This window comes from Aotus nancymaae, unplaced genomic scaffold, assembly GCF_030222135.1.
Source record: "Aotus nancymaae isolate 86718 unplaced genomic scaffold, 86718_ANA_hifiasm-v0.15.2.pri h1tg000001l, whole genome shotgun sequence".
In the NCBI taxonomy this organism is placed as follows: domain Eukaryota; kingdom Metazoa; phylum Chordata; class Mammalia; order Primates; family Aotidae; genus Aotus; species Aotus nancymaae.
Window position 1 is genome coordinate 11,497,486 of NW_026988412.1, and position 19,902 is coordinate 11,517,387.

The 19,902-nt window shown below is 36.2% G+C and overlaps 1 protein-coding gene across 2 annotated transcripts in view; it reads right to left on the reverse strand.

Moving 5' to 3' along the window:
* MACROD2 (mono-ADP ribosylhydrolase 2) overlaps positions 1-19,902 on the reverse strand; it is a 2,078,532-nt gene that overhangs the window by 1,987,662 nt on the left and 70,968 nt on the right. For both annotated transcript variants that reach the window (XM_012474868.3, XM_064377970.1), the window contains exon 3: positions 5,891-5,998. In XM_012474868.3, coding sequence (XP_012330291.2) covers positions 5,891-5,998 — 108 coding nt within the window. The remainder of the gene's footprint in view (positions 1-5,890; positions 5,999-19,902) is intronic.

The window sequence follows — 19,902 nt, forward strand, 5'->3', positions numbered from 1 at the left end:
ATACAGGTGGCAAATAAGCATATGGAGAGGTGTTCAACATTATTAACCTTTAGGGAAACACAAATTAAAACCATGATGATGCTGATTCAAAAGGCGGAGAGAAAAATTTAAAAATTAAGAATAAATATTAAAAAATCATTAGCTATTAATACATACTTATTACAACAGCTAAAATAAGAAATAATTATATCACCAAATGCTGGCAAAGATGTAGAGAAACTGAACCTCTCACACATTGCTGGTAAGAATGTAAAATGGTACAGCTACTATGAAAAACAGTTTAGCAATTTTTTTTTTTTTTTTTTTTTTGAGACGGAGTCTTGCTCTGTTGCCAGGCTGGAGTGCAGTGGCGCAGTCTCGGCTCACTGCAACCTCCACCTCCTGGGTTTAAGCAATTCTTCTGCCTCAGCCTCCCGAGTAGCTGGGACCACAGGCATGTGCCACCACGCCCGGCTAATTTTTGTATTTTTAATAGAGACGGGGTTTCACCACGGCCAGGATGGTCTCGATCTCTTGACCTCATGATCCGCCCGCCTCGGCCTCCCAAAGCAGTGTAGCAATTTCTTATAAAACTTATGCACTTACATATAACCTAGTAATCACACACTTGGAAGTCTATCCCAGAGAAACAAAAATGTATGGTCACATAAAAACATGTATATAAATGTTCGTAACAGCTTTACTGGTAACAGCAAAATACTGAAAAGAATCCAAATGTCTCTCAATGGGTGAATGGTTGAACAAATTCTGGTACATCTGTACCATGAACTACAGCTCAACAATAAAAAGGAATGAACAGTTATTGAATTAATATATATATAACAATCTGAATGGCCCTCAGGGCATTATGTTTAGTAAAAATAAAAGGCAACCTTAAAAGATTACATGCTGTATGATTCCATTTGTATGCCTTTTTAATTATTATTAATACTATTTTGATTGACAAATCATTGTATACATTTATGGGATACAATGTGACGTTTTGATATATGTATATGCAATGTGCATGATTAAACCAAGCTAATTAACACATCTATCATTTCACATCTATCATTTTTTATGGTGAAGCATTTGAAATCTACTTCCTTAGTTATTTTGAAATATATAATACATTATTATTTATTACAGTCACCGTGTTATGAGATAAATCTCAAAACCTATTCCTCCTGTCTATCTGAAACTTCATAACTTTTGATCAACAACTCCCCATTCCCTTCCTTTAATCCCCTTCCAGCCTCTGGTAACCATATTCTCTACTGGAAGTTCAATTTCTGTGGCAATGAAAGCAAAAACAGAGAAATGGGACAGCCATTTCTCACAAAAAGACATACAAATGACCAACAAGTACATGAAAAAAAATGCTCAGCACCACTAATCGTTAGGGAAGCACAAATGGAAACCAGAATGAGATATCATTTCACACCTGTAGGAATGGCTTTTGTCAAGTTCAAAGATAACAAGTGTTGGTAAAGATGCAGAGAAGAGAACTCCTGCACACCGTTGGGAATATAAATTAGTAGAGCCATTATGGAAAACACCATGGAGGCTCTGCAACAAGCTAAAAATAGAACTTCCATATGATCTATTGATTCTACTTATAGGTATCCAAAGGAACTTAAATCAGTATGTCAAAGGGATGTCTGTACGGCATGTTCACTGCAGCATTATTGATTATGTATTTTTAGAATTATATACCATTCTAAAAATGACAAAACCATAGAGATGAAAACAGGGAGGGAGGCAGATAGGTGGATATAAACACAAAGGTGGCAGCATAAGGGAGTTTTTTATGATGATGGAATAGTTCTGTATTTAGATTGTGGTGGTGGTCACATGTATACATGAAATAAAACTCCAAAACTACACACAAATATACACACATTCACATGAATGCAAGTTTAAAAATGGTTAAAAGTGAATAAAGTCTGTAGTTTAGATAACAGTAATGCACCAATATCAACTTTCGGTTTTTGACACTGGGTAAACATGAACGTAAAGATGGCAACCATACACACTGGGGACTACTAAGGGGGAAGGAAAAGAAGGCGCAAGAGTTGAAAAACTAACTATTGGGTACTATGCTCACTACCTGGGTGACAGGATCAATCATACCCCAAACTTTGGCATTATGCAATATACCCATGTAACAAGTATACAGGTACTCCCTGAATCTAAAATAAATGTTGAAATTATTTGTTAAAATCTGCTTTTGATATTGTACTATAGCTATATACAAAGTCACCATTGGGGAAAGTTTACACAGGGTTCATAAGACTCTGCATTATTTTTGTCTTTTCTATAATTATTTCAAAATAAAAAGTTTAAACAAAAAACAGCCTTGGTTATAATAACCTGAATTTGAACCCAGGTCTCCCTAACTCTAAACTTGTGCTACCATCCTGTGTACTATACTGCCTGCAAAATCTGTTTTATTAAAACATATTAAATATACATAATTTCCTAGAGAGAAACATATAATACACAAGAAGTCCATCCTGGGTCACATTTAAAGAAATTAAGGCAATTCAGAAAAACACTTTATTAGAAAGAAGTTTAAAATATCGAATCATTTCATTCATAGCAGCTAAGACCAAGTGTTCCAATGTACTAATCTGGTCATGAAAAGAGAACATCAGAAGTCTAATAGGAGGTGATGACTGGGCTGCTTTGGCATAATGACCAGGGGTACTTTTGTTTCACTCCCTTCTTAGTAGAGGTAGCTCTCTAGTTTCCTGCCATGTTAACTTGTTCACCTGAAAGGTTAACAGCTGCTCCGCTCCTTCCATACCAGGCAAACAAGCTGCACAGTAAAAAGCTGTAAATAAAGCCATTACAGCATACATTCACTTGGCATCCCTTTCCCATTCCTGATGAGACTATCCTTGTGAGATGTAAAACACGGCCAAATTACAATCATCACAGCCAGAAAGGTGAGCTAAAATTACCAAATCATTTTTGGGAGTAAGCAAAAGTTGCTTCCGGTCTTCATATAAACTTACCATACCCTTATACACATTATGTAGCAGCTATGAAAAATTACACATTTAGGCAAGAGCAAGATAATAATATTTAAAAAACAAAATAGTGATGTAGTTAATGACGTTCTGCTTTGCACCATTTTATGTTATTTCAATAATTACTCTCAAAATATTTTTATTGATTGATCAGATAAATAACAAAACCAGAGCCAAATGGTTCACTGTGTCAAGTCTCCAATGCTGAATGTCCTATTAGTCAGAGATGCTACAAATTCAATTACATATATTACATAATTCAATTTAACAAATACACAATATTAAGTATTTTTAAGACGAAGACATTGCTTTGGGAGTGGACACAAAAAGAGAAAATGGCACTATTGTGTGGCTCCCATGGGAAGACAGCAAAACCCAAAAAAAAGACCATTATCACTGTTATTAAATGTGTGCTAACACAGCAAATTCAATGTTATCTTCATAACGAGAAGAAGAAAACTCGTGAGAGTGATCTTCAAGTATTTTAAAATGAAGTAGATATCATCAGTTGTACTTCCTCAGGACAAAACTAGGATCATGTGTATATACATATATGTGTGTGTATATAAAAGATCATATGTGTGCATATATCTTTTATATATATATATAGACAGATAGGATCTTTTAAATTTTTTAAAATTAAAGCTCATATATTTATAGAATTTAGGGCATATACATTAACTTACTAGCTAGAGTGGTATCTTGCTAAAACTACTGGAGAGGACTTCCTGAGACCCTTTCCAAGGGCATGTGTTCCCCAGAGGCCCCACAGGACAGAAGAAAGCATCTTGATACCCAGGGCCACAAGTGAACAATCCATAGATATCACATATAACAGAGACCTGTACCCTATGAGGTAACCTGAGGATGGAGTGAGTCATATTGGGTGGTGATTAAATGACCCAGCCTCCTCTTTCAAGCAGTTTTACATTTTAGACAGGAAGCAGAAGCAGCAGAGGAGAAAGGAAGTGTAGAAGCATCAGAAGAGAAGGTGAAAACTGAGCCTTGATAATATGGCAAAGCAGCTGGTACAAAGCAACTGACACCCACCTCTTTTTTTTTTTTTTTTTTTTGAGACAGGATCTCAATTGTCACTTAGGCTGGAGTGCAATGGTATGATCTCAGCTCACTACAACCTCTGCCTCCCAGGTTCAAGTGATTCTTCTGCCTCAGCCTCCCAAGTAGCTGGGACTACAAGCGCTTGCCAACAACATACCCTGCTAATTTTTGTATTTTATGGTAGAGATGGGATTCACCACAGGCTTGTTTTGAGCTCCTGACTTCAAGTTATCTACCCACTTCAGCTTCCCAAAGTGCTAGGATTACAGGCGTGAGCCACCGCACCCAGCTGTAACTGATACCCAATTGTGAGGGAACAACAAGCTGACCAGTATTCTGAACTTTCTGTTAAATTGCCAGAACTGTACAATATCCTTGCACAATGTTTCAGTTCTCCATAAGACCCTTCTGTTCAGCTGCCAAAGCATTTTCCTACTATCCTGTGTGAATTTATTATCACCACAGGGAACCTGGAGATAACAGTGAACTTCACATGAACTCTGTACTCTTGGAAAAAGGCACAGTCAAGAAATTACCCCCACACTTTTGTGTTGTGAGAAAGGACTTGCTAGATAAAACTGACAGATGACCACTTTGCAACCAATGACAAGGCCAGACGTAGACCTTCCAAATTCCCATTCTCTGTCTTATACATGATTCGCCGAACTGTTTGTCCCCATTTACCATTCTGGTTGGTCAATGCCCACAAACAACCTGACCAAACTTTAGTCAGGCTCCTCTTCTTCCTGGAAACCCCTGAACTTTGGTCCAGCCTGGAGCAATGGAAGGTGAGCAACCCTTCCTTAACAGCCCTTCCCAGAACCAGCTGACCTCAGGGAAAAACATTCCCTGATAACTGTTTCATCAAGCCACTCCCTCATACAATTCCTCAGCCCCAATTCTCTGTAGCCTTGTTTACTCCTTACTGTAAAAGAAAAGCCCTTTTCTGCTTAACCCTTGAGACACTTATAGCTCATAGTTGAAACAGTTATCCTGCTGCAATATTCTGCCTCCCCCATTGCAATCATCCTCTTCCCTGTATTGTAACAGTCTATTTAGATAAAGACTCTCCTTACCCAAGTCCAGATTTGTTTTTGACATTTTCAACCTTCAAACAGCCTAACTTTACAAAAGACAAATTCAAACCATTAAATATCCTCTCATTTACAATATTTTTTATAGAATCACAGCTACTATATCTTTTTTGATATATAACCACATAATAAAATATAACATCTATTATATTTTTCCCAATGTTGAAATAGAAAAATTAATTAGACAATTACTTATTAAAATAATTAGAATATGCTGGTTAAAATTAAGCATTTCATGATGAAAATGAAAACCTGAACCCAAACAACTTAAGTTTTGAAATCGCTCAAATAATTTCTTTATATTTTCACTTTTGTCTTACACAGTTCAATCATTGCCTGACAACCTATTCAAAAGAAAAAGTTTGATGAACTTGTATTTATGTTGGCCAACTATTAATTTGAGCTATGAAACTAACAATAACATACTTGCTAACATTCTGTCTGAATAACTTTCTGCAACAATCTGTCACTTATCCAGTGGTCCAGTACCCTCATCTCAGCCTAGTGCTTTTCACTGTAGAGGGTGCTGTAGATTGCACATTAATTGAAGAACATACAAAAAAAAAAAATATAGATCTCCAATGTTTTTAATCAAGAAGAGAAATATATTAGACATTTCTACATCAGAAAGCATTTTTTCTAAAATACTTATTTTTATTTATTAAAAATATTTTGAAATAATACTCACATAACAAACACATCACAGAAAAATCAACTACTCACCCGCATTGACTATAGCATCTATCTCTAGCAATGTGATGTCACCTCTATAGAGAGAAACTTTTTCTGCCAAACTTTTCTTCATCTGGGATATTTCCTGAGTATTTTCTTCTGTAATAGAAAATGGATACATATTAATAATATTATTAATTAATTTAATCAAGATAACTTTTTAGTCAAGACCACTACCAAACCCAATATGTGTCATGCTCTATTACAAAAAACAAGTGGAAATAAGAACATAGGTACTGGGGGTATGGTTTATTCTCTATTTATTTTGTAATCCTCAAAACAAACACACTATCACATACAAAATGGACATACAATAAATTTTGGCATGTTATATTGGTCAACAAGAAATTCAATACTTATGGGTAATTTTATTTAAATATCCATTTAAAAATAAAATTATGTACCATTACATTCACAAACAGGTAAGAAAAAGATATACTAATCCTTAATCTTAGCTAAGAAGAACTTACCTAAAAGGCATTCTTGAAAAGAATATATATATTTGAACAAAAGAACATTTAGGCTCAGCTGTTTGCTACTTCTTTTTTATTTTTTGAGAGGGAGTTTCACTCTATCGCCCAGGCTAGAGTGCTGCAGTGGTGTAATCTTGGCTCACTGCAACCTCTGTCTCCCAGGTTCAATAAATTCTTCTGCTTCAGCCCCTCCACCAAGTAGCTGGCATTACAGGCATGAGCCACCATGCCTGGCTAATTTTTGTATTTTTAGTAAAGACGGAATTTTGCAATGTTGGCCATGCTGGTCTAGAACTTCTGACTTCAAGTGATCCACCCACCTCAGTCTCCCAAAGTGCTGGTATTACAAGCAAGAGCCACCATGCCTGGCCAGCTCTTTGGTACTTCTAAGTAACAAACTATCACACAAGATAGGAAAGTTTAAGAATATTTGAATTTGTGAAACTATTCTCTTATCAATTTGTATTTTACTTTTTGCTCTAGAGGGCGCTACTAGATTTAAAAAAGAAAGCTCTATCTTCAACACACAACAGCCAGCAAGCAGGTATATTTAAAACAAGCCAAAAACGTTACATTCTGAAATGTGATTTTTAGAAAATGATTTAGAGCAAGACTATAAACTTGAATTTCCATTTATTTTTAACAAATAGTAATAAGATAAATTTAGTAAAAAAGCTGTACAAAATAAATGCTTTAAAATATATTAAATTGCTATTCATAAAAAGGTTTTTAGCATATTTATAGGAAAGCTGATTTATATTTTTGAATTTATATTAAACTCAAACTTTTAAAAGTATTTATGATATGTGTAAATCTTTCATGCAAGGAGATACCGCTATTCACTCACTGAGATATTTTCATTTTCAAAAGTGTTTATGATATGTATATATTTTTCATGCAAGGAGATACTGCTATTCACTCACTGAGATACTCTTACAGGCATGCAATTTTGAGACATCTGGGGGATTAGAGGTGATAGCTTATGAGTCATTTAAATTGTCTTTGGACCACAATAGCCCCCACAAAAAAAGTTTAGCCAAGACTAAGAAAATAACCTGTGACCATAAAAATGTTCCTTTCTCTCTCTGTCTGTAAAGCATTCCCTTCTTAGTAACTGCTTCTCTCCCAGAAAGATTCTAATCAAGATACTCACTGGTTGTAGTAATAATGAGAAGAATAATGTGGGCAACTTGTATATTAAAGAAGCAGAGAAATACTTTAGGAAACCTCAAAATATGAAATACTTACACTTGAATTGACCTCCAGGAACTCCTACAGCACTATTTATCTCTGCCAGATAGTGGTTAAGAGCAGACTTTACTACCAGACTGGCTCTGTTCAAATCCTAATTTTGTCAATTAACAGCTGGGTAAGTTTGGATAAGTTATTCTCTCCATGCATCAGTCTGTAAACCACTGGCTCCTTCACAGTTAACGTGAGTTCATTACACTTAGAATGTTTGCCTCATAGTAAGTGATCAACAAACATTACCTTTTGTGTTTTTTTTGAGACAGAGTTTTGTTCTGGTTGCCCAGGATGGAGTGCAATGGCATGGTCTCGGCTCACTGCAACCTCTGCCTCCCAGGTTCAAGTGATTCTCATGCGTCAGCCTCCCAATTAGCTGGGATTACAGGTGCCCACCACCACGCCCAGCTAATTTTTTTGTATTTGTAGTAGAGACAAAGTTTCACCATGTTGGCCAGACTGGTCTCGAACTCCTGACCTCAGGTGATCTGCCTGCCTTGGCCCCGCAGAGTGCTGGGATTACAGGTGTAAGCCACCACACCTAGCCAACACAACCTTTTTTTTTTTAAGAAGGTGACAAATATTATTTCAGCATCCATGGACCACAATACTAAAATTTTTAAAAATAATTTATTTTAAATAAAATATATATTATTATTTCTTATCAGTGAAAGAGACTGTATTTTGTTTGTGCTCTTATCAAATTGTCAACACCTGACCCAATGACAAAGCCTCCAAGCCACAAGTCCTTGAGTTCCACATCCAACTAGTTTCAATTGTGATTATTTTAACCAAACTATAAACTCTTGATTCCCCATTAATGATTATAAAATGACAATAAACATTCGGTGGCTTTGTCAGGGACAACTGGGTATTTAGACTATTGTGAACCTAAAAATTATAAAGAATCATCACTAAAGATATTTCAGAACTCTATCAGGCATTACATTGATGGACCTATCACAAATGAATGCAGAAAGATTGACCGTTTCAACTTGGGAGACAATGTAAATAGATTTCCTAATCATTCTTTAACTGTTTTTAGCTCTAAAAAGTATTATTTCCTCATTTTCTCATGAAGCATTATGTAAGTAACATTACATTTGTAGTGATAGAATTTTTAAACATATGAGACAATAAATCATGTGTTTCTAAAAAGTAAAGAAATTATAAAAGAAAGGTATGGGAAAACATTTAAGTTTAGACCATTTATACCACTGTTCAGTTTTTTTGTTGTTGTTGTTATTTCTTTTTGTTTTGTTTTGAGACAGAGTCTCGCTCTGTTGCCAGGCTGGAGTGCAGTGGCGCGATCACAGCTCACTGCAACCTCCACACCCTGGATTCAAACAATTCTCCTGACTCAGCCTCCCAAGTACCTGGGACTACAGGCACATGTCACCAAGCCCAGCTAATTTTTGTATTTTTGGTAGAGACAGGGTTTCACCATGTTGGCCAGAATGGTCTTGATCTCTTGACCTTGTGACCTGCCCACCTTGGTCTCCCAAAATGCTGAGATTACAGGCATGAGCCACCGCACCTGGCCCCTGTTCCATTTTTTAAAAAGAAACTCTAATCTGTCATCTGCAGATTTTTTTAAATGGAATATTTTGAGACTGAAGTGAAGATTCAAGCAATTCAACGTATTGAATTAATATACTGCTGTGACATGTCGCTCAATTAAGTTACTCAAAATGGTCTTTACTCGAATTATCAGCATTATGAAGGAATATTTTCATTGTCTCTCATTTCAAAAACTAATATGAGGCTCTTTTTACCTCAATAGTCAGATTATACTTACAGCCCAATTCCTCACATTGTATGCCAAAAAGATATATACATACTTAAAGGCTACAGTTTGATAGTACTAATAATTAGCAGTATTTCCTTCAATCATAAATCAAAATCTAGTGCAGTATTTTTGACTACCAACTATTATTTGCAAATACACAATATAAATTTCCACTTAGAGGCCACCTTTTTAATTTGCATAGCAATACCTTGCCTTCCTTTTCACACACAGATCTCATTGTATCTTTTTCCATATGTTAGGTTTTCAATAATAAATAGAACAAAAAGTTGCCAAGTATATCTCCCTCCTGGACATTCTGTAAGTACACAAAGCACCAACTCAAACTTTGTACATCACTGGATTTATTCAACTGTAAGTTGAAATATCTGTCAGTGTAAACACATGACAGTAATTGCTCTTCCATACTGTATACTTTCGATATTGTCAAAGAAAACCAGAAGTGGCAGTGATTAAAGCAGTATAAACAGATTTTATTCAGAAACTATTACAATAAAGGTAAAAAGACCTCAGTATAGAACTGGGATCCATTCCAAATCCAGCAATAACAAGCAGGGATTTATTACCAAGGAGCAGGATGAAGGCCAGTGGATGTACAATAACTACGAGGAAATATAGGGGATTCTGGTTATGGCAGCTTAACAGTATTCTTGCTGAAGGCAAGCCAGGGTGATCACATATTGCCTGGTGAGGGATGAGCAATTTGACCAAATATCAAGGGTGATCAGATATCAAGGGTAAGAGATTTTCTCTTAACAAACTTAGCAAGATTTTTGCTGAAACTGGGCTATGAAGGTATTACAAGGAGGGGCCTAGAAAAGAAAAGGGCTTAGAGAACCCTGACTAAAATTTGGTTAAGAAGACAGTCTTTGTCAGTCCCTCTTCTTGTTCAAGGAAAGAGATTCTCATGAAGTCACCCATATATGAAAAGTTGTGGTGATTTCCAGTTTATACCAGGTGGTACAGCTTCAACTTCTTGGGTTTTAGGAAAAGGATAGTTTCAGTTCTCAGTGACGCCAAGTGAGGAAGGTGGGGAAAAATCAGAAATGTTAGTTCGGAGACTTGTAGTCAGCTATCAGAGGAAACTAGAAGAAATGACAAAATGTATAAGCTGGCAGGATCCAGTCCAGTGTACAGGTTGACAACAGAAAGCTAAAAAAAAAAAAAAAAAATGAACAGGACTAGAATTTAATAACCCACAAGGGTACACTATAATATTCTCTCTCCAGTCACCTCCTTTTAAAATTCTTGTTTACAAAATAAGTCTGGTCTCATTAGATTTGGCCTGTTGATTTACATAATTGCAGCAAGAATGACCACTTAGGCCTTTTTGAGTTTGTTTTGCTGGAATTTTTCATGAGGAATCTCAGATTAGACTTTTAAAAGCCTCTTGAAGCTTAAAAGTCAAGCCAAGCACTACCATACTTTTCCTATAAGAACTATAGATTTGGGTGAATTCCTCTCTTCCTGAGGTTCCCAAAATATCCTGAGCTTCCTGGACCTGCCAGGAAGTGACCTTCCTTACCCACCTGTAAGTCTGGGAACCCTGTAACAACAGTCCCCAACCTTTTTGGCTCAATGGACCAGTTTCGTGGATGACAATTTTTCCACCGACTGGGGGTAGGGAAGATGCTGGCTCACCTGCCGCTCAGCTCCTGCTGTGTGGCCTGGTCCACGACCTAGGGATTGAGGACCTCTGCCCTATAAGCCAGGTAACAGGCCAGTTTGCCCAAGAGGACTTTGTAAGCATTGACTCCATGAAGTCTTTGTGCTTTGAAACTGTCTGGATATATCTGATTCGATATATCATTCTCAAACACGACATTCCAGTCAAAGCCTTGGTTACGAACTGATCTTTCCAAATATGTCCTGTTACAAGGAAGACAGAACCTTATTGAACTTATGCAAATAAGTGTATTGCCATTGAGAATAAGAATAATCAATAAGTGTTTCTGCATTCTGCAGGAGTCAGGTTGGAAGAAAAGATGTTTCATCTCTTTTTACAAAAGCATAAGCTACTAAATTGTCATGAGTTATAGAAAGCATGAGAAAACAGAAAAAAAGGTCCTTAAATAAGACATTAAAGAATGAGAAATGTTCCAAAACAATAGCCATAAAAATTATAATTATTTATTAGTTTATTTGGCCCCATGTAATTGATTCCTCTGCTTTATCCCAGGTTAGCATTTTATGAACCTATCAGCTTCTCTACTAGCTCTGGAAATCCATACTCATTCCAGTGGTATGGTCTACAAGTATCTAAACAATACCAGTAGAAGGCTCTACCCCTGAGTACCTGGCATAGCCCTTTCCATGGATCTCTGAGACAATCAGTTTTGTTGAAAATGAAGCATTCTGGCTTATAAACTGATTATAGGAGCTTTCAAGAAGAATCAAAGTTAAAAAAAAAAATTATCTGTGGATAATAAAATACATAAAATGTCTCTGTTTAAACATCTGTTCATTATAAAAATGATAAAATTGATGAGGGAATTGGTTATTTTTGTGGCACACATTTAAATAATAGTTGGCATCATGACTGATAACATTATATACCAGGACATATGATGGACAATAAGGGTATTGGCAAATGTTTATGAAATTCACATAATTTGTGGAATGTTTTTATTATTAATATTTACCCATAAAAATATAACCTAGACGAGCTTAAGCATCACTCTTTACTTGACAATGTTTCCCACATAATTTAATATATCAAACAAACAATATTTTTACTAGGTGAAAGAACAAATCCTTTGAAATTTTCCAGGGGACCTAGGGGAAATTTCAAGGTCAATCCAAGATTAAGAATTCATTTAGGATTTGATTTTGGAAAACTGTCAAAAATGTGAAAAGATTTGAATGCTGATTAAACAGGATCATAGATCACTATGAAACAATACTTAAGTTCTCTTAAAAGGAGAAGACAGCCAGGCACAGGGCTCACGCCTGTAATCCCAGCACTTTGGGAGGACGAGGTGGGTGGATCACAAGGTCAGGAGTTCAAGACGAGCCTGGCCAAGATGGTGAATCCTCGTCTCTACTAAAAATACAAAAATTAGCTGGGCATGGTGGCTGGCGCCTGTAATCCCAGCTACCTAGGAGGCTGAGGCAGAGAATTGCTTGAGCCTGAGAGGCAGAGGTTGCAGCAGTGAGCCGAGATCATGCCACTACGCTCCAGCCTGGGCAACAGAGTGAAACTCTGTTTCAAAAAAAAAAAGGAGAAAATATAGAAAACACAAAGCACAATAAATTGTTTTGATAAGGCACAGAATCTTGGTTTCCTAGGCAAATTACTTAAAAGGTAAAGAAAATGCTTTCACAATCTCTTATGAAGAACAGACCAATATTCCAAGAAAACTTTGTTGTTTTAACAGAAAGAAAACCAAGTTCTAGTTTTGTATCAGCACACTATTGGGCTCATGTTATTAAAAAAAAAAAAAAAAAAAAAAAAAAAACCTTTATATAGACATCAATTTAATCTTAGCCAGCTTGAACACATAAAGAATTCCTTTTCTACAAACCTACAGCTTTCCATATCCACTCAGATTTCATCCTACATTTTCTTCTTTCTTATTCTGGAATAACCAGTAATCTTATTTTAGGACAAAATTACACACTTTTTCCCTTATCAACAACAAAAAAAAGTCCTTCATTCTTCACATGCTTTGCATACAGAATTGTTTCTCCTCACACTTATTATTTTCAGTAGTTTAACTTACATGTATTAAATGTAATTTTAACAATCAATACACTTTTACAAAGAAAACTAAGAAGTAGACAGCTGTAAACTGTGTCACATACTAGCATTCTACAGCAAACTAGCATGTTTTATGAATATATCATCTTACAATTTCTAGAGATATCTGTTTCTTTATAGTGTAATTTTTCAAAAGAACCTTTTATTGGGCCAGGCATGGTGGCTTATGCCTGTAATCCCAGCACTGTGGGAGGCCAAGGTGGGCAGATCACCTGAGATTAGGTGTTTGAGACCAGCCTGGCCAACATAGTGAAACTAAAAATAGAAAAAATTAGCTGGGCATGGTGGTGGGCACCTGTAATCCCAGCTACTCAGGAGGCTGAGGCAAGAGAATCCCTTGAATCTGGGAAGTGGAGGTTGCAGTGAGCAGAGATCGTGCCACCGCACTCCAGCCTGGGTGACAAGTGCAAAATTCTTTCTCAAAAAAAAAAAAAAAAAGAATATTTCATGAATATGAATAGACCTAAATATATATAGTTTCTTTATGCCATATGAAAATAAAAAGCTAAAATACATAAACTTAAACTTAGATTTAGTACTTTTTATTTTATTTATTTATTTTTTATAAAGACAGGGTTTCACCATGTTGGTCAGGCTGGTCTTGAACTCCCGACCTCAGGTGATCTGCCCGCCTTGGCCTCCAAAGTGCTTGGACTACAGGCATGAGCCACCACGCCCTGCCAGGTTTAGTATTAGTATTTCAATCATTTATATTTCTTATAAATTATGTCGATTTTTAAATAAATATCTATTAATTTAACATAAGTTTAAAGTTGCAAATTACTGAAAAGATTTTAAAAACAATTTCCAGGCAGACATACTATAACATTAAACAAAGCTAGCCATCATCTCAAGTTATTTCCCTGTTAATGATTTATACAATGCATGCATGTTAGGCAAGTATTACAAAAGCAAAAACCTAAAAAAGTTAATTACATGGATTTTTTGTTTTACTGCTGTGCTTGATATATGAGAAGTCATGGCTATAAAGCAATTCCATTTTAGTGCATGTTTACTTGTACACTGGTCCTTAGGTTAAATTTTTAATTTTTATAATCTTAAATATCTAGTAGAGGTAAGTTTATCTGACCAGTAAACCTAAGTAGAATAAAATCATGTCTGTATTATACTTAATGCTGACAACTCATTAAGACAAACACGTTTTCATTAAACAAATAATATTAAATTAATCCTATTTACTGAAGACTTAGCAAAGTCATATGAACTTTTTTTGTGTGTGTGGGAGGGGCAAGGTCTTGCTCTGTCGTCCAGGCAGGAGGGCTGTGGTGAAAGGTCAAACTCCCAGGCTCAAGCTACCCTCCCACCTCAGCTTCCTGAGTAGCTGGGACTACAGATGTGCTCTATCAAGCCAGGCTAATTTTTGTATTTTTTATGTGTGTGTTGAGTAGTGGGGTGTTTTTTTTTTGTTTTTTGTTTTTTTTTTTGTAGAGACAGGTTCAGCATGTTGCCCTGGCTGATCTTGAACTCCTGATTTCAAGATTCTCCCACCTTGGCCTCCCAAAGTGCTGGGATTACAGGCATGATCCACCACATCCAGCCCATATGAACTTTAAAACACATTTGGGTTAGTTTCCACATTTCTGGGAGTTTTTGGAATATTTAACTTAAAAGAGCTCATTAATCTCCAAGATAATTTGAACAGTGCTTCTGTATGAGATTTTATGAATTTTGTTGGTAATACTATCCTTAGGTAGAAAAATATCACATATATATAACACATACATATGTAAACATATGCAAACATATATGCAGATAGCTGCAAACAGATCTTACAGCTTTTATTCTAAAATTTTAGCAATTAATCAAGTAAACAAAATAATATAGTTTTATCTTTGGTCTACTTTACATTTTTGTTAAAATTGTATTTTTGATAAATGGAAAAAATTAGGTTACTTGTTCTATATGAGGGTTAATGTTTTTTTTAAACAATATTTATAGAGAAGATATTTAAGATTTTCCCATGTAATCTTACGGAGGCTGTGGAGTAAATTTTAGGTACTAACTGAGGTGACACCAAACAGCTATCAGGATATCTCCAAAGCCCATCTGACTGGATAAAATATTCAGTGTTTCCAATTCGCATTTTTTTCATTTTCAGCCTCAGGTGGTTGCTTTTGGGGATCCTTGAGTCCCTTGAAAACCCTCAATGATGGACAGTGTGCTTAAAGTGGAAGTGCCTATAGGGAGTTGGAGGCACTGAAGTAGGGAAGAAAAAGTCTGGCAGATATGGACAGAAGGATGATGAAAGAGGTAAGGGCTTGAAGGGAGACATCAAAAGATTCAAGAGAATTGAAGGGGAAATCAAAGCTGGCAAAAGGAAAGAGGAGAAGCAGAAGCAATGGGAAGGGAGAGGTCTTAGAGGAGTCAATTTGGAAAGATCTTAAGTTTCCTAGAGAAGCCAATGAAGTTCTAAATTATTACTAAATTATATACTAAGTCAAATTCTTAGTCAAAGAGTTAGTGAACACATACAGTAGTCCCTCCTGTCCACAAGGAATATGTTCCAGGACCCTTTGTGGATGCCTGAAACCTCAGATAGTACCAAACCCGACTGCTGTCAGTTAGAACACATTTCTATTCATGTCTCACACTCACAAATTGAATGTCTTTTCCATCGTAACTATTTGTGATTCACAGTGGCTCTAAATTTTGCAATTTGAGATGCGACAGCAAAGCTACCACAAATTGTTCTCCTTCTTCACAATTTCATGGATAGAAAATTTGTTCTCACATTAAATCTCAACATACAGATTTTTTTTTCTTAAGTACAGGGCTTTCACCTTTTTATACCCAAAGAACTATAAATTGTTCTACTATAAAGACACATGCACACATATGTTCATTGTAGCCCTGTGTACAATAGCAAAGACCTGGAACCAACCCAAATGCCCATCAACGATAGACTGGAGAAAGAAAATATGGTACATATACACCATGGAATACTATGCAGCCATAAAAAACGATGAGTTCGTGTCCTTTGTAGGGACTTGGATGAATCTGGAAACCATCATTCTCAGCAAACTGACATAAGAACAGAAAGCCAAACACCACAAGTTCTCACTCATAGATGGATGTTGAACAATGAGAACACGTGGACTCAGGGAGAGGAGCATCACACACTGGGAGCAGTTGTTGGGGGGGGTTGGAGAGAGACAGTGAGAGGTGGGGAGGGAGGGGAGGGTGGGGAGGGATAACATGGGGAGAAATGCCAGATATAGTATGCACCTAAAGTGAAATAAATACATTTTTAAAAAATAAAAGTAAAATAAATTAATTAAAATAAAATGAAGCACTTTATGGCTTCTCTTTGGCATATCTAAATTGCGACCATCACTACTCTTGTGCTTTGGGGCCATTATTTTGTAAAATAAAGGTGACTCAGGCAGTACAATACAAAGACAGTGAATCTGATAACTGAGATGACTACAAAGTGATTTAATGGCCATATAGCTAGCATCTACCATTTGGATACATTGCAAAACGGATGATTCACTTCCCCAGCAGGACTGAGTACATGGCTAAGAGTTCATAAAGCTACTCAGAATGGCACAAAATTTAAAACTTACAAATTGTTTATTTCTGGAATTTTCTACCTAATATTTTCAGACCAAAGTTGACCACTGGTAATTGAAACTGTGGAAAGCAAAACTAAGGATAAGGGGAGACTGCGGTAGTCAGCAGAGCCTTAAAAAGAGGGTTTCAGTGAACTGAGAAGTTCCCATGGGAGAAGCAGGTTCAAATAGAACAGGGAGACCTCACCTCATAGAGTGCCAGGAAAAACGTTTCCACCTCAGGAGTCTCAAAATGAATTCCCACTTGGAACAAAGAGCCATGAAGAAAGACTTCCAGCCAGCCCAGTAGTTACCTTTCAAAAAAATCACAGGTCTCTAACCCAGCTTCAACCAGTAAACTCAGAATCTTAAGTATGAAAATCTGTTCCTACCATGCTTTAATGAACTATCATCTGGGGCAGTGGCTTAGGAGTCAGACTTATCAACGGATCCCAGGTCAATCGGTCAGGAGTGAAGACAAAAGCTTCAAAGGTATACAACTGGGTCCTAGATGAGAGATCCAGGAATCCAATAATAAATCTAATCCTACCCATATCACAGGACCAGTAACTGTTAAGGAAACTAGAGCTGGACAGCAGTTAAAGCAGTAAAAACATTATTCAGGGAGTATTACAGTAGGGGAAAAGAGACTTCAGTACAAAACTGAGCTGAGTTTCAAATATAGCAAAAACAAGTGGGAATTTATAGCCAAGGAGCAGGAGGGGGTCAATGGTTGGAAAATTACTAAGAGGAAACATTAGGGGTAGGAGTTGATACTTGCTCAAGGTAGGCCAGGATGATCATATTTTGCCTGGAGGATGGTGAGGGATGAGGAATTTGATCAGATACCAAAGTGATTAGATATTTGGGATGAGAGATTCTCTCCAAACTGACTTAGCAAGATTCTTGCTCAAACTGGACAGTGAAGGTCTGACAAGGACAGAGTGTAGACAAGAGAAGGGCTTAGAGGGACCTAACCAAAGTTTGGTTAAAGAAACAGTCTTTGTCAATATCATATGCCATTCAAAAAGTCATATTTGGGGGAAAATGTCCCTTCTACTTCTTCCTCTGAGTATAATATTATTAACTCTGCACTGGTTTTATAATTGTTTATAATAGTGTATTATAACTGTTTATAATACATGTCAGAAAAAATGTGAAACACTTTCAATATAAGCCTACTCCAAGAAATCAGTGGGTGTCCTGTATAGCTTACCTATTATGGTGATCTCTACTTTCCACTGTCTTTGAGCTATTTTAAAACTCTGTAAGTTGCAGAAAATGGGTAATAATGTAATTTATTGTCCATATAAATGCAAACAAATTATATTCCCTGGAATACAACTGAATATTACCCTGAGGACAATTTATATTTACTTTCATTTATTTTACATTACTTGTAAATTCATTTCAGTATTCTTTATTGCCTATATATGTGTGGTTCTTTAAATTCTCCTTTCAACCTGAGTTAAATGTATTGATAAGTGCTCATTTTACATTTGCACGAATCATAATCTCATGTTTTTTTTGTGTGAGACGGAGTCTCACTCTGTCACTAGGCTGGAGTGCAATGGTGAGATCTCGGCATACTGCAATCTCTGCCTCCTGACTTCAAGCGATTCTACTGTCTCAGCCTCCCAAGTAGCTGGGATTACAGGTATGTGCCACCATGCCTGGCTAATATTTGTATTTTTAGTAGAGATGGGGTTTTGCCATGTTGGTCAGGCTGGTCTCAAACTCCTGACCTCAGGTGATCCACCCCGCCTCGGCCTCTCAAAGTGCTGGGATTACAGGCATAAACCACCACACCCAGACATGTAATCTCATCTTTATAAAAAGGATTTCCCTCTCATAGACATTTTTATTTAGTGCTAATGCATGTTCTTAATATTTGTATAGCATTTACAATGATCTACATGCTCTTTTAATGCTTACAAATATTATCTCCTATAATTCTCATAACATATGTATATAGTACATAATACTACTATTCCCTCAATAAGGATAATGAAGCTGAGGCATACAGAAATGAAGTGGTTTGACCAAGTACACACAGCTGGTAAGAAGAAAGCTGGGATTTGAACCCAGGCACCCCATGATCTTAACCAACATGCTATGCAGACTCTCATAAACCTTTTTATTTCAGTGTCCATCTCTGAATGAATTGCCTGTTTAGGTCCTATCTCTTCCTTTAGTGGCAAAATGCAGCAATTTCATCCTTATCTCATCACTCCCTGTATGCATACACACACACCAAGAAAAAGCATTACTTGCTTTTGCCCTAGATGAAAAAAATACATAAATGGTTTTCCAGAGTAGTTATGACCCTTTGAAAACAATACAAAGGTCTCAGTAGTTTCTGCTACTATTCGACAAAGTTTCATAACATACAACACACCAGGGACTAGAAAATAACATAATAAAATCGAATTTGCAGATATTAATCATGTATCTTCTATTTATGTTTTCTCATTTGCTTGTTTAAACAAAATGATCAAACTCTCAGATTCCTATCCCAACAGATATACTTCTTTGTTTACACTGAAATTCTGTTTAGTATTTATATTTATGACCTTATTCTGATTTTTAAAAATTGTTTTGTAGAGACAAAATTTCACTAAGTTGCCCAAGCTGGTCTTGAACTCCTGGCCTCAAGCAATCCTTCTGCCTTGGCCTCCGAAAGTGCTGGGATTACAGGTGTACGCCACCACGCCTGGCCTATGACCTTATTCTGAGTTCTGGTATTATGTTACTCTTTCACCTCTATTTTAGGCATCAATAAACCACATTAGAGATAGACTGATTCATTTTATGAGGCAGAGATATAACATAATCCTATTGTAACAAGAAAAACAAATTTAACAAAATATATAACAATTCACTAATGATATGAGGTAGACTAGGAGAAACAAAGTCTGTTAATTCAATTTTAATCAAGATGAAATGGCCAACACTGTTCTTATAACTTTTAAGGTTGTAATTATCATTTGATGATATAACAGAATTTTTATTAAAATCGTAAGTATATTTTACATTTCAAATTTTTAAAATATCTTTTTAAAATTGTTTCATCACTTTCCCTATGGAACTATCAAACTGCCTGAAGGTCATCTGATAAACAGCTAAGGGATCATCACTAGGTATGG